At 43.3% G+C, this 26,756-nt stretch overlaps 1 protein-coding gene and 1 long non-coding RNA gene across 3 annotated transcripts in view; one reads left to right on the top strand and one right to left on the bottom strand.

Moving 5' to 3' along the window:
* The first annotated feature begins 268 nt into the window (after positions 1-268).
* Positions 269-24,454, top strand: LOC127052184 (uncharacterized). The gene is made up of 3 exons (XR_007774693.1): positions 269-566; positions 15,070-15,432; positions 23,649-24,454. It is a non-coding gene; the product is annotated as an uncharacterized LOC127052184 (long non-coding RNA).
* ALKBH3 (alkB homolog 3, alpha-ketoglutarate dependent dioxygenase) overlaps positions 2,836-26,756 on the bottom strand; it is a 62,694-nt gene continuing 38,773 nt past the window's right edge. Inside the window, exons 9-10 of one of the 2 annotated variants that reach the window (XM_050955482.1) lie at positions 7,474-7,572; positions 2,836-3,275 (exon numbers count right to left, since the gene is read on the bottom strand). In XM_050955482.1, coding sequence (XP_050811439.1) covers positions 3,189-3,275; positions 7,474-7,572 — 186 coding nt within the window. In that variant the 3' untranslated portion in view covers positions 2,836-3,188. Of the gene's footprint in view, positions 3,276-7,473; positions 7,573-23,011; positions 23,207-26,756 lie in introns of those variants that run through there. The other variant, XR_007774682.1, reaches the window with a different exon arrangement.

Here is a 26,756-nt window from a genome sequence, read left to right as displayed (position 1 = left end):
GTATTATATTGTAAGCCCAAGCTGTAACTAATTGTGTTATCCCTTATCCTTATCTGTGACTCATTTAATAAATCCTTAATCTTTAACACTACGACTGATTGCTTGCGTTATCCCCGTCACTACCCTTGGGCACTTGTCACCCCCCCCCAGGGCATCCAGTGATCGAACCTCCGCCCTATTCCAACGCTCATTACCCGGTAGATAACGGGCACCTGGTGGCCATATCGGTGGAGCGAGGGGTGAGAGCAATCTGTAATCAACACCTTTTTCACACTTTACAGGCAGCAGCAGAGAAGGCTCATTGTCTGAAGTAACCGTTGGACTGTGCTTCTGCCTGGATGTAGTGCTGGGCAGCAATGAAAGTTACAGACATAAGTACAAGCCCCTGGGAGGAGTCAACTCAGGCACCTGGTTAAGGAGAGAAAGTTCTTTTTGTAGGAACTACAGCACCCAACATGGCACCCAGCAGTGTGCGCACAGCACCAGATGACAACAGAAAGCAAAGCAAATGGCTGTATCCTTCAACACCAACTTATTACAGTTTTATCAGACCCTTCCATCTGAAGGTAAGAAACCGAGTCAGGATAACATCAGGAAAGCAGGGTGAACCCCCCCGACCCCAAAAGCATCTAAAAAAACCCTGGGTTTATCTACATAACCCCTTCATTTTAATAACTCTTTCCCATCACCATTCATGCACTTTAGAAATATAGTTTTAAATGCTGTACAGTACTTTAGGCAGACATCAGAACAGTATTATACTTGTGTGATTCACTGAGAAATCAATTCTGCCCAATTTAGAGCTTGAGTACTGCAGTGGCTTGAGAGTTTATCCTTTACAATCACCAATAAAAATGAAAATTTACGCATAGCAGACAATTAGTCACTTGACTGTTGTCATCAGGGAACAATTTTCTTCCATAATGCAGTAGATAGCACTGGCTAATCAGAAGCAGACTTTTTCTAAATGCTGATTTACGTTGACAATAGAGAGGGGCATCATCAAGCTTAGCTTAACTGATGTGAGACAATACAGAGAATGTTTATCAATGCTTGTGTGGTCCCACAATATATAGAAAATGAACATGTACCATCCTGCAGCCAAGCATAGCTGACGAACAAGTAACTATAGAGAGTATTTAGCCACATATGGGCATATCTGGCTTTGCTTAACAGAACAGTGACCATGAATTCATTGGTTCCAATAGCAGCAAAGAAAGGTAGGCAAGGCAAGCTTTTAACAGTTCCTGCAAGACTACCCAGAACTGGGCTTTAGCTGCTGTTTGCCTGTCTGGAACACAAGAGGTTTGATGGAAGTGTTTTTCACTATAACCTGAATTTGTGAGATTACACATACATACAGAAGAATTTTCTAATGGTCAGAGAGTAGGATGAGGAGTCAGGAATGGTGGGTTCTCATGACAATGGGGAAATAATTTAGGCTCAAATCTTCAAAACATAGTCAGGAGTTTTGGGCACCCAATTTGAGATATCCAAGGCCAGAGTTTCAGAGGTGCTGGACACCCATAACTCCAACTGAAGTCAATGGAAGTTGCAAGTGCTCAGTACTGCTGAAAAATCAGACCCTACGTATCTCAAATACAGAGTCTCAAAATCTGAAGTGCCCACAATCCTTGGCCACTTTTCACAATGTTGACCTTAATTTCTTTGCAACCTAGATTTCCTATTTATAAAACCGAAATAATATTCCTCAACCTTGTCGGTGTGGTGTAAGGCTTTACTGGTGACCAGTGAAGCACCAAGGCAACATAGTCTAGGGGGTAAGGCACCAGACTGGTAGTCAGGAGATATGAGTTCTACTCAAATTTGTCATTGACTTGTGAGACTTTGGGTAAATCCTTTCTTGTTTCTGTGCCTGTTTCCCCTCACACTCTTGTCTGTCCCACCTATTGCTTAGGGCAAGAGCTGTTTGTATAACACATAGTACACAGGAGCCCTGATCTTGGTTGTGGCCTCTAGCTACTGTAATGCAAACAACAATACAACTTACCTCCTTTGTCAAGTGTTTTGTGATCTACAGAGTAAATGCACTATGTAAGAGCTAGGTTATAGTATTTAAATAAGGCTACGATTTTGTCATGGATATTTTTAGTAAGTGTCCTAGATAGGTCACAGGCAATAAACAAAAATTCACAGAAGCCGTGACCTGTCCCTGACTTTTACTAAAAATGTTCATGACCAATGGGGAGGGGAGAATGGTCCAGCACCCTGCCCTGCTGTGGCTGGAAGCTGCGGTCCCTGCCCAGTAACTGGGAGTGACCCCAGCCCATTGAGGCTGGGGAGCTGCAGGGGATCTCCTGCTGCCTGGGGACCTCTGGGAGATTCCCTTCCCTCCCCCCTAGGCTGGGGAGATGCAAGGGTTCCCCTGGTGGCAGTGGCAGCAGAGGACCTGCCGGGGGTCTCAGGGACTGGGGAGCTCTGGGAAATTCCCTGCAGAGACTGGGGAGCAGCGGGGGATTCCCCACCACTCTGGGCCACAGGGTATTCTGCAGCTCTCGGCCACCATGAATGGTGGGGTACCCTGCAGCTCCCAGCTGCTGCAGGCTGAAGTCATGGAGGTCTGCAGAAGTCACGGATTCCGTGACTTCTGCAGCCACCAGGACCAAATCATAGCCTTCATTATAAGTGCACCAAGAGCCTCTGAGTTGATGTGCTATGTAAGTGCAAAGTATTATTTATACACACACCTGCACGGTTTAATGTAGACCAGTAAGACAGGATTATTTTCTGTTATTTGTCTCTGCTATAAAAACCCATTCACATTTTGCCAGGGTACTGGAGTGGTGGTAAAAAAGCACTGATCACTGAAGCTGCTTTCCCATGGGTGAACTCTCATATCTTTAATTTTATCAAGCATTTTCACCTCTCTCCAAAGGGACAGGTCATTATTGTTTTTTAAAATCAAACAAAACGAAGTCTATGAATTAGCAAAATTAAATAGCATCTTATGTCTGAAAATACGACAGTATCATCTGCATGTTACAGGAAACTTGTGACTGTCACAGTTTTCCATGATGACAGCTCCGTTCCCCTCTCCCCATCAGATGTTTGACAGTAACTGTGAATCCATTATGGCTTCTCGCTCCAAACCAGCACACTGTCTGAGGCTTTGGATCAACTGTGATGTTATATCCAGTAATATCCAAGACAGTTGTCTTCATTCACCTTTACATTCCCTCAGGGTCTGGATAAATGGTCCTAAATGTCAAGTTTATCCGTGGTTCCCTGGCATGATATTCCTTAGGTACCCGATGCTATAAACATTATGAACAAAAATAATATGAGTTTCCATAATTTAAAACACATTTAATATTCAAATACAAAATACTTTGTATCCTCATTTTACAGGATGGTGACATTACTCACTTTTCAAAATACAGGAATTTGATAAGACATAAAACCCATGTCCTGACTGCTCAGAGCCATTAAGAAACTCACAGAATGTTTTGTAACAGTAGAGTGGTTAGACCAAATTACAACTTCATTATGTTCTGTCTTCCTAAATTGCTTATGCACTTTCAGATGCATACTGTGTTCGTCACTGCCTCTCCTAAATGCAGGACCATTACATAGGTGTTTAAGTGGTGGGTGGAGTGATCACTATATATCACTTGGAGTCTGGTGGCACCTTAAAGACTCACAGATTTATTTGGGTATAAGCTTTCGTGGGTAAAAAATCCCACTTCATCAGATGCATGGAGTGAAAATTACAGATTCAGGCATAAATATACTGGCACATGAAGAGAAGGGAGTTACCTTACAAGTGGCAAAGAGTCCTGTGGCACCTTATAGACTAGCAGACGTATTGGAGCATGAGCTTTCGTGGGTAAATACCCACTTCGTCGGATGCTCTAATACGTCTGTTAGTCTATAAGGTGCCACAGGACTCTTCTGCTTTTACAGATCTAGACTAACACGGCTACCCCTCTGATAGTTGACACCTTACAAGTGGAGAACCAGTGCTGGCAAGGCCAATTCAGTCAGGACGGTCTGATGGTGTGGCCGATGTGGTGGGGTCCTATGATGGTATCGCTAGAGTAGATATGGGGACAGAGTAGGCAACGGGGTTTGTTACAGGGATTGGTTCCTGGGGTAGTGTTTCTGTGGTGTGGTGGGTAGTTACTGGTGAGTATTTGCTTCAGGTTGGGGAGCTGTCCGTAAGCGAGGATTGGCCTGCCTCCCAAGGTCAGTGAAAGTGAGGGATCGTTTTCCAGGATAGGTTGTAGATCACTGATAATGTGCTGGTTTTAATTGGGTGCTGTAAGTGATGGCCAGTGGTGTTCTGTTATTTTCCTTGTTGGGCCTACCCTGTACTAGGTGACTTCTGGGTACCCATCTCGATCTGTCAACCTGTCTCCTCACTTCCCCAGGTGAGTATTGTACAGACAGACATCATCTTCCTCTCCAAGTACAAACAGATGGACGACATACCAAACGGACTGAAGGTAAAAATCCACTGCAATAGACATACTACACTGACTATGGTGAGAGATTGTGCCACACACTCTCAAGGAAACTGAGGAACTACCTGATCAGCATCCTGTACAGCAAACAAGAGAAGATCAAGAATGAGCTCACAAAGCTGGAGACTCTCATGCAAAACCAACCTTCCACACACAAACTTCCACTTGGCTGGACTTTACAGAAACAAGACAAGCCATTTACAACACACACTCTACTTCTCTACAGAGGAAAAAGAACAGTAAACTAAACTCGTACATGCCACAGGGGGCTACAACAGGGGTACAACAGGTACCCTTAACTCACCCAACAATATTGTCAAATCTATCCAACCACACTGAAGAAGAGTCTGTCCTATTTCGGGGACTCTCTTTCTGCCCCACCATGCCCATGATACAGTTCTGCGGTGATCTAGAAGCCTACTTTAGCCGTCTCCAACTCAAGTAATATTTTCAACACACCAGCGAACAGTGCACTGACCCACAGGAACCCTCCTACCAACACTACAAGAAGAACTCCTCTGCGTGGACTCCTCCTGATGGTCGCAATGACAGACTGAACCTCTACACAGAGTGCTTCCGCAGACATGCACAGGCTGAAATTATGAACAAACAGCATCGCTTGCCCCATAGCCTCAGCTGTACAGAACACAATGCCATCCACAGACTCAGAAACAACTCTGACAATATAATTAAAACAGCAGACAGGAGATGCTGTAGGCATCATGAACATGTCAGATTACGAACCGGAGGCTGCCAGGCAACAATCCAATACCACATTCTACAGGCCACTGTCTTCTGATTCCATGAGGCGTACCAAAAGAAACTATACCATCTGCTCAAAAACTCCCTGCTATAGCATGGGAACAAATCTACACAGACACACCCTTAGGGCCCTGAGCAGGAGTATTTTATCTGCTACCCAAGATCCATAAACCTGGAAATCCTGCACGCCCCATCATCTCAGGCTTTGGCATTCTTACAGCAGGATTATCTGGCTATTTGGACTCTCTCCTCAGACCCTACGCTACCAGCATTCCTAGATATCTTCGAGACTCCACTGACTTCCTGAGGAAACTACAATGCATTGGTGATCTTCCTGAAAACACCATCCTGGCCACCATGGATGTAGAAGCTCTTTACACCAATATTCCACACAAGGATGGACTACAAGCTGTGAGGAACAGTATCCCTAATGAGGCCACGGCACACCTGGTGGCTGAGCTTTGTGACTTTATCCTCACCCACAACTATTTCAGATTTGGGGACAACTTATACCTTCAAGTCAGCGGCACAGCTATGGGTACCCGCATGGCTCCACAGTATGCCAACATTTTTATGGCTTACTTAGAACAACGCTTCCTCAGCTTTTGTCCCCTAGCACCCCTCCTCTACTTGTGCTACATTGATGACATCTTCATCATATGACTCACAGGAAGGAGGCCCTTGAAGAATTCCACCTGGATTTCAACGATTTTCACCGCACCATCAGTCTCAGCCTGGACCAGTCCACAAAAGAGATCCACTTCCTGGACACTACAGTGCAAATAAGTGATGGTCACATAAACACTATCCTATACCGGAAACCTACTGACCACTATACTTAACCTACATGCCTCCAGCTTCCATCCAGGACATGTCACACAATCCGTTGTCTACAAGCCCCAAGATACAACTGCATTTGCTCCAATCCCTCAGACAGAGACAAACACCTACAAGATCTATATCAAGCATTCTTAAAACTACAATACCCATCTGGCGAAGTGAGGAGACAGATTGACAGAGCGAGACGGGTACCCAGAAGTCACCTACTACAGCACAGGCCTAACAAGGAAAACAACAGAACACCACTGACCATCATGTACAGCCCCCAGCTAAAATCTCTTCAGCACATTATCAGCAATCTACAACCTATCCTGGAAAACGATCCCTCACTCTCAGAGACCTTGGGAGGCAGGCCAATCCTCATTTTCAGGTAGCCCCACAACCTGAAGCACATACTCACCAGCAACTACCCACCACACCATAGAAACACTAACCCAGGAACCAATCCCTGTAACAAACCCCATTGCCTACTCTGTCCCCATATCTACCGTAGCGACACCAACCACAACAGCCATACCATCAAGGCCTCATTCACCTGCACATCTACTAACGTGATGTATGCTATTATGTGCCAGCAATACCCCTCTGCAATGTACATTGGCCAAACCAGACAGTCTCTGTGTAGAAGAATAAATTGACAGAAATCAGACATCAGGAATGGTAATACACAATAGCCAGTAGGAGAACACTTCAATCCCCCCAGACATTCTATAACAGATTTAAAAGTAGCCATTCTTCAACAAAAAACCTTCAAAAACAGACTTCAAAGAGAAACTGCAGAGCTACAATTTATTTGAAAACTTAACATCATAATTTGGTGTTAAATAGGGACTAGAGTCGCTGGCTCACTATAAAAGCAATTTTCCCTCTCTTGGTATTGATACCTCCTCATCAATTATTGGGAGTGGACCACATCTACTCTGACTGAATTGGCCTTGTCATCACTGGTTCTCCACTTGTAAGGTAACTCCCTTCTCTTCATGTGCCAGTATATTTATGTATCAGTAATTTTCACTCCATGCATCTGAAGAAGTGAGGATTTTTACCCATGAAAGCTTATGCCCAAATAAATCTGTTAGTCTTTAAGGTGCTACTGGATTCCTTGTTGTTTTTGTGGATACAGATTAACACAGCTACCCCTCTGATATATATCACTTATTGATCGTGCAGAGATGCTATTCAACTTAAGCCATAAATTTTGTGGGATGCATTGAGATTCTTGGATGGAAAGCACTGTTAATATATAGTGAACTGTCATTTTATTGTATAACACATATCTCCCAATAGCTTTCCCAGTAACTCATGTCCCCACTGGTGCAGTCTGTGGAAATCCAGAAAACTATACCTCGATGGGAAAAACTTGTTCATGTTACCCAAGTATTCTCACCTGCCAGTCTTCCTGGGTAGCTCCCTCCATCATCAGTAAAGTTCCATGAGGCAATGGGATCCGCACTCTTTCCACATAAGTATAGTCCCCATTCTCTTCCTAGAAAGAAGAAATAAAAATGCAGAAGTATGTGCAGAAGAGGGAAACACTGCATTAGGGGACCCCACATCAGAGCTTAAAACAAGAAAGGGGTCCCTCAACAGATTATCAATTAAGACTTTGGTCTGATAAGGTTCTCATTGTATCATGAAGAGCAGTTATACCACTCCCTGTGTTACTGCCAGGTAGCACTATATTTCACCAAGGTTCATAAATTTTAAGGCCAGAAGGAACTATTATGATTAGTCAGTCTGATCTCATCCATAACACCTAGAATTTCACCAAGTGATTCCTGCATCAAGCCCGTCACTTCCAGCTGAGTTAGACTACAGCATATAATTTAGATAGCCATTCGGCCTTGCTTAAAGACTTCAAGTAATGGAGAATCCACCACATCCCTAGGGTAAGTTGTTCCAATGGCTAATTAACCTCTCTAAAAGAAATCATGCCTTATTTCTAATCTGAATTTGTCTAGCTTCAGCTTCTATCTATTATATATTTTATTCTGCTTTTGTCTGTCTGTTAGATTAAGGAGCCCTCTACTATGCAAAATCTCCCCATGTAGGTTCTTGTAGACCATGATCATGTCGCCTCTTAAATTTAATTTTGTTAAGATAAATAGATTGAGTTTCTTTATTCTCTTTGTGAGGCAGGTTTTTCAGATCTTATATCATGCTTGCAACTCTTCACAATCCTTTTCAATTTATCAACATTCTTTTAAAAGAGTGGTCATCAGAAGTGGACACACTATTCTAGCATTGGTCTCACAAATGCCATATACAATGGTAGTAACACCTTTCTACTGTACTTCTACTCATTCGTCCCCTGACTATATATCCAAAGATTGCATTTGCTTTCTTTGTCACCACATTGCACTACCAACTCACATTCAATTGGTTATCCACTATGATCCTTAAAGTCCTGTCTGAGTTATTGCTTTCCAAAATACAGTCCTACATCTCATAAGTGACCTACATTCTTGGTTCCTCAATGCAGGACCTGTGTTTATTTGTATTAAGTGCACCTGGGGTAGCCCTCACTGAAGGTCAGGGCAAGCGGCGAAAAGCTGTGCAGATACTCCCAAGACTGGTGGGTAACAATGAAGTTAAACTCCCCAGCCAGTCACAAACTCTGCTTCTGATCCCCCACACTGGTTATCAAGAAGTGAAAAAAAGGGGGGAATCACACAGCCCCCTTATTGCATTCTACTTGTCTGGCTCCCAGTCAGCACATAGATCCAGTACAGTGAGAAGTTATTTTAAAACTCTGCCACTATATAAAATGTTCTTCGGACCCCAAAGGACCGGCCACATTGCCAGGTCAGTATTAGGTTGGATCTTACCCAAAATGTCACACTGCCAGCCAATCCTTTAGTCTCTAAAACGAAAGGTTTATAATAAAGAAAAAGGAAAGACCAAGAAGAGAGATGCGAAATGGTAAAAAAATCACATACATACAAAGATTCAAAATCCATGTAGCAGGTTCTTAGCAGTATTGGTAAGTTTGCTGGCTTGAAAGTTCCTCTGGAGTACATTCACAACTTGAATGAGTCATTCAGTCCTTTGTCCAGAGATTCAGTTTGTAGCAAAGTTACTCCAGAGATAAGAAGCAGGACTGAAAACAAAATGGAGTTGGTGCAGCTGCCCATTATATTCCTCTTGCCATGTGGCTTGTACTTCCTGTGTTCCAAACACAAGCTTCACAGCACATGAGCATGGAAAAGGTTTACGGCACGTCTTCACTAGCAGCGTTAAAACGCTACCGTTAAAGTGCTGCCACATGGCTGTGTAGTCGCAGCACCAGCACTGGGAGTGAGGTCTCCCAGCGCTGCAAAAAACCCAACCTCCACCAGGGGCGTGGCTCCCACCACACTAGCACTGTCTACACTACTCTGAAACTTACAGTGCTCGGGCTTTTTTTTTTTCACACCCCTGAGAAAGTTGCAGTACTGTAAAGTGCCAGTGTAGACAAGCCCTTAGGCCCCATCTACACTGGGAAGTTTCTGGGCAGTAAAGCAGCTTTCTGTGCTGTAACTCCTGAGGTGTAAACACGGACAAGCCACATTGTGCACAGAAACTAAGCAGTTGTAGTGCTCTATAAAAAAAAAAAATCACCCTGACGAGAGGCATAGAGCTTTCTGTGCTGGGGCTACAGCGCTGTGGTGCCAGTGTAGCCATCGTGGCGATTACAGTGGTGCAACTGGCATCTGAGAGGCGTCCCACAATGCCTGTTCTCACCTCTCTGGTGATTGGTTTGAACTCTAGTATAGTGCTAATTTTTAAAATCAGAATGTCGTGCAGTACTAAATCAAATGTCTTACAGAAGTCTATTACGCCAACAGTTATCTTTGTCAACCAAACTTGTAATAGAATCAAAAAATGCTGTCAAAATTGTTTGCCAAGACCTATATTCCATGAAACCACATGGAGAGGTATTAATTATGCTGCCATATTTTAATTCTTTATTGACTGTACCCCATATCAGGCTTTGCGTGATTTTACCTGGGATCCATGTTAGGCTAAGTGGCCTATAGTTACCTGGGTCATCCTGTTTACCCTTTTAAAATATTGACACATTAACTTTTTCCCCAGTCTTCTTGGACTTCGTCAGTATTCCAAAAGTTTTGTAAAATATCAACATCAATGGCTCAGAGAGCTCCTCATCAATTCTTTTCAAACTCTTGGGTACAAATTATCTGGTCTTTCAGATCTGAAAATGTTTAGCATTAGCAGTTTGTGTAACATTCTCTGTACTTACTGTTAGAATATCAGAAAGTGTGTAATTATCACTGCAAACTGTGACATGATCCAGCTTCCTCGCAAATACAGAACTGAAATATTTATTGAACTCTTCTGCCTTGTCTGCACTACTACTGACAATTTTACCATCCCTGTCTAATAAATGTGTAAAGATTTTCTGAAATGAGATATTCAGGGAGGTTTAAGGTAGAAATTCAGCTATAGAGTGTCTGCTTTAAACTGAAAAACTACTGTTAAAAGGACAGACTCAAGGTGTTTTTATTTTTTGTTTATAACAAACGTTGGGAAACATGAAACTGAAATCTATCTTTATAATTTTTTTTAAAAAGTGCTGCACTGCAAAGACACATACTAGTTTGTCATTGCAGGTTCAGTTCCAAAGACTAGGCTGCACAAAACATGGCTTGTTATTGCAGCTTCCCCACACTGTTCACATAATGAATCGTTAATTTTAGGGTCTTTCCAATAGTTGGCTTGTAAGGTCACTTCTGAGGACTGAGCTACTGACTTTTTTCCCTGTAGGATTTGGGCAAAGGAGAAGACAGCAAGGGAGAAAACACTGAATCAATTAGTTGTTCATGAAAAATATATACTGTGACTGTTAACGGATAAAGAAAAAACGTAGATCATGTTTTAAGATTCTAAACGTTGACAATGTTCCTGTAGATGAGTGGTTTTCAAATTGTGGGTCACGACAGCGGGAATGCAAAACACTGGGTTGTGGCAGCTCTGGTCAGCACTGCTGACTGGGCCGTTAAAAGTCCCGTTGGCGATGCTGACGGCTAAGGCAGGCTAGTCTCTACCTGTTCTGACATCGAGCTGCACCCCAGAAGCGGCCAGCAGCAGGTCCGGCTCCTAGGCAGGGGGTCACGGGGTTCCACATGCCGAGCCCGCACCGAGCATGAGCTCTGCACTCACAGCCAATGGGAACTTGGGGAGTGATGCCTGTGGGCAAGAGCCGTAAAAAGCTGCTTGCATGCCTCCGCCTAAGAGCTGGATCTGTTGCTGGCCACTTCTGGGGCGCAGCACGGTTCATGGTACCAGGACAGGCAGGAAGCCTGCCTTAGCATCCTCGCTGCACCTCTGACCAGGAGCTACCCAAGGTAAGCTTGCACCACAACCCTGGGCCCCCCTCAACCCAGAGGCCCTTCCTACACCCCAAGCCCCTCATCCCCAGCCCCACCCGAGCCTGCACGCCCAGCTCAGAGCCCTGACCTCCTCCCTCACTCCAGCCTTAAGTCCCCCCCCCAAACCCGGAGCCCACTCCGGCACCCCAAACCCCCATCCCTGTCCCCACCCCACTCCTCACCCCCACACCCCAACTCTCTGCCCAAGCCCTGAGCCCCTCCCACACCCCAAACACCTCAACTCCAGCTCCGCTGGGTTGCAGGCATCAACAATTTTCTTAAGCTGGGTCACCAGAAAAAAAAGTTCGAAAATTGATGTAGAGCACAATCATATAGACACACAAAACAGATGCTCAAGTTGTTTTTTTCCCATTTCACTTATTTATTTATAATTACATAGGCAGTCTCTCTTCCTGTTTCTTATAATGGTTAGTGCAGGCCCCTAAAATCACACTCATTGCAGTTGGCCTGGAGGAGATTAAGGAAGGCATTGCTAAAATGTTCCAGCCCTTGCTCAAGATGGCAATTACTCCCAAGTGAATTAAACACAGCCTGTCACTAGTAGAATGGAATACATCAGATGAAATGGAGCTGTGCTTCAGGGGAAAGAGATAAGACAGGCCACAACTTATTGTGCCATCTGAAAGACTACTGTAGCTGCAAGACAAGTGGAGCCCATGTCATTTTGAAACACTGTAGCACAATTTAGACTAGAAGATGGTTATTAGAATAAGATTCTATCCAGCCTGAAGCAAACGGATAGTCGCCTCACACTGATATACCACTGTTTGTGAAACAGCAAGTGTTACAAGACCTCAACTTTCAGATACCTACACATGGAGTTATACAGGAATAACTATTCCCAAAAAATTCCATGTATGGATGCTCTAATTCTGGAATAAATGTCCTTGAATGATGCCATGTGTGGACATTTATTGCAGAATTAGAGCATCCACACAGAGTTATTGAGATAGCTAATCCAGAACAACTCCATATTGCAGCCAAGTCACAGAGGACAATGAATGGTTTGATAAATACTCAGGAGGCGCTACTTACCTGTACAGTAACTGCAGTTCTTCAAAATGTGTTGTTCCTATAGATACTCCACTTCAGATACACATGTGCTTTTGATAGAGATTTTTGGGAACAACGTCTCTGGGTCTGCACCTGCACTGTATATATCCTTGGGCTCTGAAAGAATCTGTATGCTGTGAGGTGTGTGAAAGTGGAAACTCTGCCAGCAAGACAGTGAAAAGCCTTAACAGGTTTGAAGTGGCTCTTCTTGGAGCTCACCAACAGGCCTGAGGTCTTTAAGCTCAACTGGTAGTTGAGTATGCAAGTGAGATGGGACTCTGATGGGGACAGTCCCTCTTTGGGTGAACCGGAAGTGAAAGTGTTTCCGTTTTTACAGATTTAGCACTCTGAGGTGTAGGATTGGCCTTCATCCTCCCTTCTTCTTGGGGACTGGAAGCCACTTTGGTACTGGAGGTGGAATCTGTACTGGAGCTGGCCAAGACTGGTGGTCAGGTTAGTTCCACAGGGAGAGTGGATACTTGCTGGTCTAACGGTACCACCAGGTGATCCCTTTTGATACTGGCCAAAAGAGGAGAGTTGGGTTCCTGAAGGATAAAGAAGTCTTGTGGGAGCAGCAATGAGCTCAGTACCAGTGAGACGAGTTGTTGGGCTGCCTGCTGTGAGGTAGCTGCCAGTACCAGAGGTGGCATGAGCAAGCAATCTCTATGTTCTCTAAGTTCTTGGCCTGTTAAGAGCATGAGGTACCAGAAGAGCTAGTACCAAGGGAGTTGGTGTTGATGCTGATCTCCTCACAGAGTCCTTAAGTCAACAGGGCTCTGTACTGGATGTCAAGGCTGATACCAAACAGGGCTTCTCAGCATGAGAAGACCCAGAAGTCTTCTTTGAAGGTGGGTGAGACTCAGTATCAGGAAGGAGAAGAGCATCCGCTGTACCCACACTGGGACATGGAGTCTCTTTAGCAACCGATCTTTGGGGAGATTTCTCCTTCGTACTCTACTTCTTGTCAGTGGACTTGGGCCTCTTCTTCTTAGCATGCTTTGGGGGTTCTGAAATGGCTTGCCAGAGCTTAGATGTTGGAGGTCGATGGGGCATTTGGGTCTCTTGAGACCAATGTACAGGGAGGGAGTTGGGCCCTGGCCCCTTACACCTTGGCAGTCCTTAAGGTGTGCTCTATAAGAGTAGATTGAGCCTGTCCTCTCTCAGCTTCCCAGATCTGCTCTTCAAGATGGAACAGACCTTGCAAAGTTTAAACCCTAGGGTTTTGACCATACTTTGGACATAGAGGCAGACCTGAGGTGGCAGGAAGCCCTGGCTGTCAAGGAAGGAGGAATACATACAGTGCAAAAAAACCAAACAAAAAGTCTGAAAACAAAATCAACTAAATTCAAAATAAGTAAAATAAGAATAAATCAAGTAAGAAGGCAAAGTTCACAAGCTAAGGATACAGCAAGGCTCAGTCTCAGGCCGCAGGCGGCTGAGAAAGAACTGCAGAAGCAGGGGATCCGACCTTCCCTACGTACCTTCAGACCAGAGCCCAAGGACAGGTGCGGCACAGGGACAAACCTGTGGACAATGCTACTGAAAATCTCCAATCAAAGGCCCATAGGCGCATGTGCATCTGACGTGGAGAGCCAACAGGGACAACTACAGTACTTTAAGAACATGGTATTTTAAAGTGTTATTTTAAAAATCACTACAATACAAAGCTATTTTCCATTAATTAAAAAAAGAAACAAAAAACGTCTAAATTTTCAAAAGGGACATTATTTTGGGTGCTTCATTTTCGTATGCCCAGCTTGACACATTTTACAAGGACAAGTGCCCAGTGCCTTCTGAAAATCAGAGTATCAGTCAATATCACCTGAAAATTTAGGCCTCAGAGTTTAAATGAGATAGTAAATTTGGGTATGAACAATTCCTAATTACAAACCAACAAGGACAAGAGAAATATGGATGAAAGGTTTAGCAGATAAAGCCTTCACCTCTAAAATGGGAGCATTAAATCCAGCGTGAGATTTAAGTGAAATAAGTTTGGTGGGTCTCAGATCAATTCCCAAATAAAGAGTTCTAAATAACAAAAAGCATGACATGATAGAATGGACTCAGAACTGCAGCCACATTTCCTCCTGCCCAGGAAGTCACAGGGAGACAGAATGAGGCCATTCATACTGCCAGTGCTTGTGCTGGGAATAATGAAACCATTACTGTTTCTCTTTCTGTCCTCTAAGGGCCCCAGTCCTCTAAGGCTCTGAGTATACATGGCTCCTATTGAAGTCTGAGTGTGCTGAAGGTGTTCAGTGCTGCTCAGAATAGAGCTTAGCATGCTCTTTGCAAGGAGAATGTTTATTTGAAAAATGCATAATGAGGAATCCAAGAATTTTTGGACAATCATCTTCCTCTGTTAGAAGCATCCCTAGCGATCCATATGCAAAGGTAAAGATTTGGGGTAGAGGGGTTTGGTTTTTTAACTTCAAAGAGGAGGTTTTTTGTTTTTAAACAGAAGTTATAAAAAGGCCGACTCCTGACAAACAGCAGATACATAAATACCATTATGAAAGCTCTGTTTCATTTCACAGGATTGCATCATGTTATTTTACGTCTGGACAAGAACAAACTTCATCTTTGCCTCCTGATCTTCTTGGTTAAAATGGATTGGAAGATTTGATCTGACAAGAGACCCTATCTGTTGGAGTATTGTCAGAAAAGTGGTTATGTAAAAACAACACCCTCTTACCACATTACATTGTGCATTTCTGAGCCAAAATTGTTGACTTTACTCACAAAAAACAGGTTTGTATTCCTGTTATCCCTGCAGAGCCAACAGTTATGAGCACCCTAACTGGACTTTATTCTGCCTCCTACACCATAATCAACATTGTCTGCAAAGCCCTCATTGCAGAACCTTTACCTTTGGAGCTGATGTTAGAGGAACAATACAGGTGGGTTTTCAGAACCATTTGCTGTGCTGCACTTAAAAGTGGTTCTTTGATTTTTAAGGTGAGTAAATGTGATGTTTTAAATACTTGAAAATTAATCTGGAGAAACACATGGTTGCTTTTATATAATCAGCTTGGTCAGTTCTGTATACTCTCAGAAAAGGAGTGGCCCCTGAAACGCAGGCCTGCAAAAGGAACTGGTCTGTATTTTGATACAGAGATTATCTGCTCTAATAGTTTTCAGCTGTACACTCAATAAAAGCCTGGGTTTACACTGCCCCAGCCAAACAGGTGCAATTGTTTCAAGTCCTTCTTTAACTAGATATAATTTATAATTAGGAAGGCTGCTGGCTTAGCTGGTAGGAAGCAGTAAATGTAAAGCTTAAAAGCACATTCTTGAACCTCATATGACCTTGGAGTTGTTCCTAAAAACAATCCCACAGAATCAGAGAAGTTAGAGAAAGAAAAGATCTATTAAGTGAGTGAGGGAGGAATCTATCTAAGTTACGCAACTTCAGCTACGTTATTCATATAGCTGAAGTCGACGTACTTAGATCTACTTCCCGCGGTGTCTTCACTGTGGTGAGTTGACTGCTGCTGCTCCCCCGTCGATGCTTCTCATGCTGGTGGAGTACAGGAGTCGACGGGAGAGCGCTCGGGGGTCGATTTATCATGTCTAGACTAGATGCGATAAATGGATGCCCACTGGAACGATCACTGCCTGCTGATCCAGTGGGTAGTACAAACATACCCTAACTCAGAGTCTCTAAAGCTCTGGGGAGTACTCAGCCTTAAAGCATAAATTCTCTCCTGTATGGATCCTCCTGTCCCCATCATGCAGTTGCACCACAACACAGAACTCCAGATCGTAAAGTCACCTGTATACCATTGTTCTTGATGTTTTCCTATAAGTTAGTCAGGACAGTGGCAGGAGATGGGTTCAGCATGAGGTGGAAATATTTTGTGTTGCAAGAGAAAGCAAGAATTTACCATGAGAATGCCCGTACATTATGTCCACAGGATCCTCCTTGTCCACATGTTTGTTGACCCCATCAAAGAACTCTAATCGATTATAAGACATGATTTCCCTTTACAGAAACCATGTTGACTTTTGCCCAACAAGTTATGTTCTTCCATGTGTCTGACAATTTTATTCTTTACTATTGTTTCAACTAATTTGCCCAGTACTGATGTTAGACTTACTGGACTGTAATTGCAGGGATCATCTCTAGAGCCCTTTTTAAATATTGATGCTACATTAGCTATCTTTCAGTCACTGGGTACAGAAGCTGATTTGAAGGACAGGTTACAAACCATAGTTAATAGTTCCGCAATTTCAAATTTGAGTTCTTTCAGAACTCTTGGGTGAATGCCATCTGGCCCCGGTGACATGTTACTGTTAAGTTTATCAATTAATTCCAAAACCTCCTTTAGTGACACTTCAGTACTGCAACAATCACCTACAAAGGATGGCTCAGGTTTGGGAATCTCCCTAACAACCTCAGCCATGAAGACTGAAGCAAAGAATTCATGTAGTTTCTCTGCAATGACTTTATCACCTTTAAGTGCTCCATTTGTATCTCGATTGTCCAGGAGCCCCACTGGTTGTTTAGCAGGCTTCTTGCTTCTGATGTACTTAAACATTTTGTTATTACATTTTGAGTTTTTGTCTAGCTATTCTTCTAACTCCTTTTTGGCATTTCTTATTACATTTTTACACTTAATTTGGCAGTGTTTATGCTCCTTTCTATTTACCTCACTAGGATCTGACTTCTGCTTTTTAAAAGACGCCTTTTTATTTCTCACTGCTTCTTTTACATGGTTGTTAAGCCACAGTGGCTCTTTTTTAGTTCTTTTACTGTGTTTTTTAATTTGGGGTATACATTTAAGTTGAGCTTCTATTATGGTCTTTGAAAAGTGTCTATGCAGCTTGCAGGAATTTCACTCTAGTCACTGTACCTTTTTTTGCATAGTTCCCATTTCTGAAATTAAATGCCACAGTGTTAGGCTGTTGAGGTGTTCTTTCCACCACAGGAATATTAAATGTTATTATATTAGGTCCGCTTGGAAATAGTGACCATGTTATAGTTACCCCTTGGACCAGACCCTGCGCTCCACTCAGGATTAAATCAAGAATTGCCTCTCCCCTTGTGGGTTCCTGTACCAGCTGCTCCAAGAAACAGTCATTTAAAGTATAGAGAAATTTTGTTTCTGCATGTCACCTGGGGTGACATGTACCCAGTCAGTATGGAAATATCTGAAATCCCCCACTATTATTGAGTTCTTTCTTTTGATAGCCCCTCTAATCTCCCTTAGCATTTCATCGTCACTATCACTGTCCTGGTCAGGTGATCGATAATAGATCCCTACTCTTATATTCTTACTAGAGCATGGAATTACTATCCATAGAGATTCTATGGAACACGTGGATTCATTTAAGATTTTTACTTCATTTGATTCTACATTTTCTTTCACATATAGTGCCACTCCCCCCCTCCACGACCAATTAAAACGACCTACATTTAAAAACAAAGTCTTCATAGTCCTCCTCCAGCTGACCTCACAGACTACCTATCTTTTCATGTCTAGTATGCCCACGAATGAGTATCATGCCTTGAGGAGGGCTTCTCTCTTCCTCTCTCCTTAGGCTCCTTTCAAATCCCATCTGAAAAATCTATTTTCCCCACTGTCAATGACACTTATTTTCTCTCTTACTCTACGCTGACAGTTCCAGCTCCTCTGCTATTACATCAATCTGTGATAGTCAGGACACCAGGGGTTAATTCTTCTGCTCTTTCCAAAGAGAACTATGAGATCTTTAACTTTAGTCAGGACACTGCTCACACATATACAGGAAGGACCTTGCTTTAATATCTCACTTGAAGGTTGTTCGTTATAAAAACAAAGTTTTGGTATCAACACTTTCAGAACATCACGAACGTTCTGCAATTATCTAACATACGCACATATCACGCACACCCCAGCCATCAGTTTCCTTGGTTACAGACTGAGAAATAGTCTGCCAACTGGCATTTGTAGTTCCCTTCACAGCTCACATTGCAGTTAGCAGAGTAACTGCACCAGAATAATCCTTATAGCACAGTGAAGGCTCTCTGCAGCAAGACAGCCCTGAGGGGGCAGGGGAGCCTGGTAAACCTTCAGTGAAACATCCTCCAGGAAGTCCTTTAACCCTTTTCATTAAGGTCTACAATCAATTTCATAGACTCATAGACTTTAAGGTCAGAAGGGACCATTATGATCATCTAGTGTGGCCTCCTGCACAACGCAGGTCATAGAATCTCACCCACCCACTCCTGTAACAAACCCCTAACCTATGTCTGAGTTACTGAAGTCCTCAAATTGTGTTTTAAAGACCTCAAGGTGCAGGGAGTCCTCCAGCAAGTGACCTGTGCCCTGCACTGCAGAGGAAGGCAAAAAAACCTCCAGGGCCTCTACCAATCTGCCCTGGAGGAAAATTCCTACCGAAACCCAAATATGGTGATCAGTTAAACCCTGAGCATGTGGGCAAGACTCACCAGCCAGCACTCAGGAAAGAATTCTCCATGGTAACTCAGATCCCACCCCATCTAACATCCCATCACAGACCATTGGGCATATTTACCTGCTAATAATCAAAGATCAATTAATTGCCAAAATTGCCATCATACCATCCCCTCCATAAAGGTATCAAGCTTAGTCTTGAAGACATGCGTGTCTTTTGCCCCCACTACTCCCCTTGGAAGGCTGTTTCAGAACTTCACTCCTCTAATGGTTGGAAACCTTCGTCTAATTTCAAGTTTAAACTTCCTAGTGTCCAGTTTATATCTATTTGTTCTTGTGTCCATATTGGTACTAAGCTTAAATAATTCCTCTCCCTCCCTGATATTTATCCCTCTGATATATTTATAAAGAGTAATGATATCTCCCCTCGGCCTTCTTTTGGTTAGGCTAAACAAGCCAAGCTCTTTGAGTCTCCTTTCATAAGACAGGTTTTCCATTCCTTGGATCATCCTAGTAGCCCTTCTCTGTACCTGTTCCAGTTTGAATTCATCCTTCTTAAACATGGGAGACCAGAACTGCACACAATATTCCAGATGAGGTCTTACACCAGTGCCTTGTATAACGGTACTAACACCTCCTTATCTTTACTGTAAATATCTCGCCTGATGCATCTCAATACCACATTAGTTTTTTTAACGGCCATATCACATTGGCAGCTCATAGTCATCCTGTGATCAACCAATACTCTGAGGTCCTTCTCCTCCTCTGTTACTTCCAACTGATGTGTCCCCAATTTATAACCAAAATTTTTGTTGTTAATCCCTAAATGCATGACTTCGCACTTTTCACTATTAAATTTCATCCTACTATTACTCCAGTTTACAAGGTCATCCAGATCCTGTATGATATCCTGGTCCTTCTCTGTATTAGCAATACCTCCCAGCTTTGTGTCATCTGCAAACTTTATTAGCGCATTCCCACTTTTTGTGATAAGGTCAGTAATAAAAAGATTAAATAAGATTGGTCCCAAAACCAATCCTGGAGGAACTCCACTAGTAACCTCCTTCCAGCCTGACAGTTCACCTTTCAGTATGACCCGTTGTAGTCTCCCCTTTAACCAGTTCCTTAACCACCTTTCAATTTTCCTACTGATCCCCATCTTTTCCAATTTAGCTAATAATTCTCCATGTGGAACCATATCAAATGCCTTACTGAAATTGAGGCAAATTAGATCCACTGCATTTCCTTTGTCTAAAAAGTCTGTTACCTTCTCAAAGAAGATCAGGTTGGTTTGGCATGATCTACCTTTTGTAAAACCATGTTGTATTTTGTCCCAATTACCATTGACCTCAATGTCCTTAACTACTTTTGCCTTCAAAAAATTTTCCAAGACCTTGCATACTACAGATGTCAAACTAACAGGCCTATAGTTACTAGGATCACATTGTTTTCCTTTCTTAAAAATAGGAACTATGTTAACAATTCTCCAGTCATACGGTACAACCCCTGAGTTTACTGATTCATTAAAAATTCTTGCTAATGGGCTTGCAATTTCATGTGCCAGTTCATGTGCCCCCCGATTTAGTCCCATTAAGCTGTTTGAGTTTGGCTTCTACCTCGGATGTGGTAATATCTACCTCCATATGCTCATTCCTATTTGTCATCCTACCATTATCCCTAAGCTCCTCATTAAAAACTGAGGCAAAGTATTTGTTTAGATATTGGACCATGCCTAAATTATCCTTAACCTCCACTCCATCCTCAGTGTTTAGCGGTCCCACTTCTTCTTTCTTTGTTTTCTTCTTATTTGTATGGCTATAGAACCTTTTACAATTGGTTTTAATTCCCTTTTCAAGGTCCAACTGTACATGGCTTTTGGCCTCTCTCACTTTACCCCTACATGTTCTGACCTCAATAAGGTAGCTTTCCTTGCTAATCCTTCCCATTTTCCACTCCTTGTAGGCTCTCTGCTTTTTCTTAATCACCACTCTGAGATGCTTGCTCATCCAGCTTGGGCTACAACTCCTGCCTATGAATTTTTTCCCCTTTCTTGGGATGCAGGCTTTTGATAGTTTCTGCAACTTTGACTTGAAGTAATTCCAGGCCCCCTCTGCCTTTAGAGCCACAAGTTCTTCAGTCCAACCCACTTCCCTAACTAATTTCCTTAATTCTTTAAAGTTAGCCCTTTTGAAATAAAAAACCCTAGTCCCGGATCTATTTTTGTTTATCCTATCAACTAGTTTGAACTGAATTCACTCATGATCACTCGAACCAAGGTTGTCCCCTAAAACTATTTCTTCTATGAAGTCCTCACTAACCAAAACCAAATCTAAAATGGCATCCCCTCTTGTTGGTTTTTCACCTACTTGGTGAAGGAATCCATCAGCTATCACATCCAGGAAAATCTGAGCCCTATTATTATTACTAGCACTTGTCCTCCAGTCTATATCTGGGAAGTTAAAGTCTCCCATGATCACACAATTCCCATTAGTGTTTACTTCATTAAAAACATTTAATAGGTCTCTATCCATATCCAAATCGGATCCCGGCAGTCTGTAGCACACCCCAAGCACTATCTCAGGGAGGCTCTAGTAGCTTTCTTTCCCAATATGATTGCTGCCCAGACAGACTCTGTCTTATCCATTCCATCACTTCTTATTTCTTTACAGTTAACCTCATCATTTGATATACAATGCTACTCTCACCACCTTTCCCTTTATTTCTGTCTTTCCTAAACAGCACATACCCTTCAATACCTGTACTCCAGTCATGACTACTATTCCACCATGTTTCTGTTATCTCTATAATATCTAGTTTCATTTCCTGCACCAGTAGCTCTAGTTCCTCCATTTTGTTACCTAGGCTCCTTGCATTAGTGTACAAACATCTTAATTTTTGCTGTTTGGCTTCACTGACGTTCTTCACTCGATTAGGAACAGACATTCTACCAACAGTATCACCTATTAGACTGGCATCTACACTACCCTTCCTCCTTATGTCCATTCTCATACCCATGGCTGTATCCTTTCTACTTCGTTTTCTTCCCTCTCAATGTTAAAATCCGGCGTGGAGATTACCTGGACATCTCCCAACCATCTCTCCCAAATTCCTAGTTTTAAGCTCTCTTAATCAGTTGTGTCAGCCTCTATTCTAGAAGTCTATTTCCCTCCTTACTCAGGTGAAGTCCATCCCAACCGAACCGCCCTCTGTCCATGAATGCTTCCAGTGGCCATACAACCCAAAGCCCTACTTATAGCACTACTGCCTGAGCCATCTGTTGATCGGCATAATCTTGTCACATCTTTGTTGCCCTTCTCTAGGAACAGGCAGAATCCCATTGAAGTTCACCTGAGCCTCGATTTCCTTAAGCGTCTTCCCCAGCCAAGCATAGTCTCCCTTGATATGTTCCAGGGAGAATCTAGCTGTATCATTTGTTCCCAAAGGAAGGACAATCAGCAGATTCTTTCCCGCTCCCGTTAGGATCCTCTTCAGCTTCAGGTCCACATCCTGTATCTTAGCACTCGGCAGACAGCACACCCTTCTGTTCTCTGGATCAGCTCTAGTTACAGGCCTGTCTATTCTTCTCAGTAAGGAGTCCCCAGTCACATAGACCTGCCTTTTCCTGGTGATGGTGCAATTCTCTGGTCTATCACCCATTCCCTCTGGATGCAAGTCCTCTCGATTTCTATTGTCCCTTGCAATCCTCCGCAGTCCATCCCGTATCCTCCTGGGGCTCATATTTGGTGTTATCTCCAATGACTCTTCCCCTCTTCCTTTGGGACTAGCTGCTCATCTTCTTCCTTGCCCTCTCACCTTCAGCGACCACCTGCTGTGCCCCTTCTTCATTTTCCAACTCCGCGAATCTGTTCCTGAGCTCTATTTCTCCTTCACTAACCCATCTTTTCCTCTGCCTGGTTCTCTTAGTCACATGCTTCCAATGTCCACATCCCTCACCCAGCAGTCTCCCCTGAGTTCTTTGGTCCTGCTTCCATAGCAAGTCTGAGCTTTTCCCTTCAGCCTCCTCATGTCTTTGCTCCATCATCTGCTCGAACCCCCTTGTAACCTCAACCAGAGTTTCTACCTGCATCTCCAATCCTCGGATCTTTTCTTCCATCAGCTCTATCAGGTGGCACTTCATGCAGACGAAACTCTTTTCAGGTACCCCTTCCAGGATCATGTACATGTCGCAGCTTCCACATCCAGTCATCCTCACTGTATCCAGCCATCCTCACTACCTCTATATTGGTCATAGCCTTCCCACCTAAAACGTATTAATCTGGGAAACACAAACCAGACCAAACCACCATCACCACCCATAACAAAACAAACTCCCAATAGGCACCAGAACACTGGCAGAACACCACCCACACCCTTCACTAGCCTATTTCTCTGCCTAGGTCTCTTAGTCTTTACCGCAAACTTCCCTTGCAAACTCCCACTGAAACTCCCCTGTTTACAGCTCTGTTTGCTGGCTCCTGCTCAGGGGGAGCTTGATTGGATAAGCATGGGTCAGAAAGATGTATCCAAACAAGACATTCAGGAATCATTCATCCCAGAGAGATACAATCAAGAAATACAAAAGCAAGGACTGAAGAGGTTATGTGTTTCGTATGCGGAGTGAGCTGAACATATTAATACATGCAGCAGTATGTGCTGGTTTAAATCACAGGGTGGGCACCGATTCCAAAAAAAGGCACTCACTTGCTGTCTCTGTGCAGGGAGAAACTGCAACAGAAGAAAAAGGGCAGTGGCAAGAGAGGTTTCTTCAAATTATTGGGCCTACAACTAGAAGACAAAAGTGGCTAGTTCACGTCACAATGGTCTTCGTATTGCCAAGCAGGACACAGAGGCTTCAAGGCAGAGACAAAGCATCACTCACAAAGCTACAAAACTGTCCCATTTCTAAACCAATGGAAAGCAACACAGAGAATTTTTAAAAAGATCTTGAAAACGTCGTCAGGGCTAAAACAAAATTTGTTTCTGGTATGATGCTAAATTTCCATTCCAAGTCACTGTAACAGTCCTGCTGGGAAATTTGCTTCTGAAATGCACACTGTGGGTTTTGTTTGTTGTTGTTTCTTGTTTTTTAAATTATGAGTACTGGGTAGAATCTGAATGAGATATTCTTCCCTCCCCCCAGGGTTCACTCTTGTATTAGCAGAAATCAAACAGGCTAGCCATGTCTCTCTAACTAATCTTCAGTCTGACACTGTTCACATAGTACAGCTTTCGCTGCAGGAAGAGCCAGAATTGGGCAAATGCGTTTGCCCTCCAGCAAGTGAGGGAAACAAACAGGAAGAATGCTACTTGCATCTACTCTACTTTTAATTTCTTGTTAGAGAGAAAACTAAATTGTGAAGGAAAGAATAATAATTCATGAAGGTAAGCGGTAAAGGGGATGTAATGCAACATGCATTTATCAAAGATAGATCATGCCATATTAACTCGATTTCCTTCTTTCAGAAAATAACTTTTTTAGCTAGGAAAGATTTACTGTACCTAAACTTCAGTAATGCGTTTGACACAGTACCACATGGGAAACCATTAGTTACATTAGGGAAGATGGTACTCAGTGTAAGAAATATAATGTGGATAAGGAAATAGCTGAAGAGCAAAAGGCAACACGTAGTGCTGAAAGGGGAACTACTGGACTGGAAGGAAATTACTAGTGGAATTCCTCAAGGATCAGTCTTGGGACCAATCTATCCAGTATGTTTATTAATGACCTTGGCACAAAAAGTAGAAGTGCGCTAATGAAATTTGCTGATACCATCAAGTTGGGATGAATCATCAATTCAGAGGAGGATCAAAATATTATATGGAAAGATCTGGATGACTTAAGACTGGAGTACATTAACAGGATGCAATTCAAGAGTACCTAGTTCAGGGTCATGTACATAGGCTCTAATAAGAATCTTCTACAACCTAAGCACTCATCAGCTGGAAATGACAGGAAGAGAGAGACCTGGGTATGTGGGTGATATCAGGATGATGAGCCACCAATGTGATGTAACTGTGAAAAAGGCATATATGATCCTAGGAAGTATCAGGCAAGGCACTACCAGTATAGATAGAGAAAAATTAATGCCAGTGTACAGGGCACAAGGTAAGACCTCATCTGGAATAGCGTGTACAATCCTGATCACCCATGCTAAAGAAAGATGAATTCAAACTGGAACAGATGCAGAGAAGAGCTACTAAGATGATCAGGGGAAAGGAGGGCTTCTCTTATAAGGGGACACTGGAAGAACTTAGCTTGTTTAGTCTAGTGGAAAGGAGACTGAGTGGGGATATGATTACTCTCTATAAATACACCAGAGGTTAAATATCATGGAGGTGAAGAGCTATTTAAGGTAAAGGAGAACACTGGCACAAGAACAAATGGATATAAACGGGCCATGAGCAAATTCATGCTGAAAATTAGAAGATTTCTAACCATCAGAGGGGTGAGGTTGTGCAACACCCTCCCAATAGGAATTCCGGGGAAAAACAACTTAATTAATTTTAAGGGAGCTGGACAAGTTTACAAGTGCAATTGTATGATGGTGTCACTCATGAGGGTAAAGGACAAGGCTCAGCAGCCCTTAGATGCAGGAAGAAATTCTCCCTCAGGTCAGACTGGCAGTGACGTTGGGGGGTGGAAGGTTTCACCTTCCTATGGAGCATATGGGTACAGGTCACTTGCCTGGATTCTCAATTATTTCCTTGCCTTTGCTGAGACCTCGGGCACTGGTGTGCCTTGGTCCCTAAAACTGTCTGCCTATGGCTCAAAGCAGTCTAGTTGCCTGTGGACTATTATACTTTTACTATTTTCAGTTGCTGAGTTTAGCGTGTGGGTTCTGAGTGGTGTTGGGGGCCAGTGATATACAGGTGATAAGACTAGATGAGTTGGTAGTGCCTTTTGGCCTGAAAACTCAATGACTCTAGGAACACGTCACCATGTGACAGGTCTTCAGTGGCCTATATGAAATGAACTGAAGGGTTCCAGTTTCTAGCTGACAAATGTCAACTTTGCAATAAATCACTTTTTAGACCATTGGTATCCTTGACAGCTGTCTCAGAAGATAGGCAAAGACTGAATGCATTAGAGGCTAAGCCACTACCTCCTAATGATTTGAGACACACCAGTGGAGCTGCCTGGGAAACACTTGCACTACTACTAATTATGCTGTATCTGTTAGTGGATGAAAACTTGGGCCAGCAATCTAGCACCCGTGACAAAGTTCCTCCTCTACCTTGGTGGGTCCTGCGCTTATTGGCAGATTTGCTCACCTCAGTGACCTTCCCCACAGTCTGGATAAACTCCTCCTGTGTCTGATCAGGAATTGGGAGGTTTGGGGGGAACCCAGGCCCGCCCTCTACTCCGGGTTCCAGCCCAGGGCCCTGTGGATTGCAGCTGTCGATAGTGCCTCTTGTAACAGCTGCATGACAGTTACAACTCCCTGGGCTACTTCCCCATGGCCTCCTCCAAATACCTTCTTTATCCTCACCACAGGACCTTCCTCCTGGTGTCTGATAACACTTGTACTCCATAGTCCTCCAGCAGCACAGCCTCTCACTTTCAGCTCCTTGTGCCTCTTGCTCCCAGCTCCTCACACGCACTTCCTCTCCTCTAGCTCCTCCCTCCCTGACTGAAGTGAGCTCCTTTTTAAACCCAGGTGCCCTGATTAGCCTGCTTTGATTGGCTGCAGGTGTTCTAATCGGCCTGTCTGCCTTAATTGGTTCTAGCAGGTTCCTGATTACTCCAGTGCAGCCCCTGCTCCAGTCACTCAGGGAACAGAAAACTACTCAGCCAGTGACTAGCATATTTGCCCTCTACCAGACTC

The sequence above is a fragment of the Gopherus flavomarginatus genome, chromosome 5 (assembly GCF_025201925.1).
Source record: "Gopherus flavomarginatus isolate rGopFla2 chromosome 5, rGopFla2.mat.asm, whole genome shotgun sequence".
NCBI classification, from domain to species: domain Eukaryota; kingdom Metazoa; phylum Chordata; order Testudines; family Testudinidae; genus Gopherus; species Gopherus flavomarginatus.
This window is presented reverse-complemented; position numbering and strand designations above follow the sequence as displayed.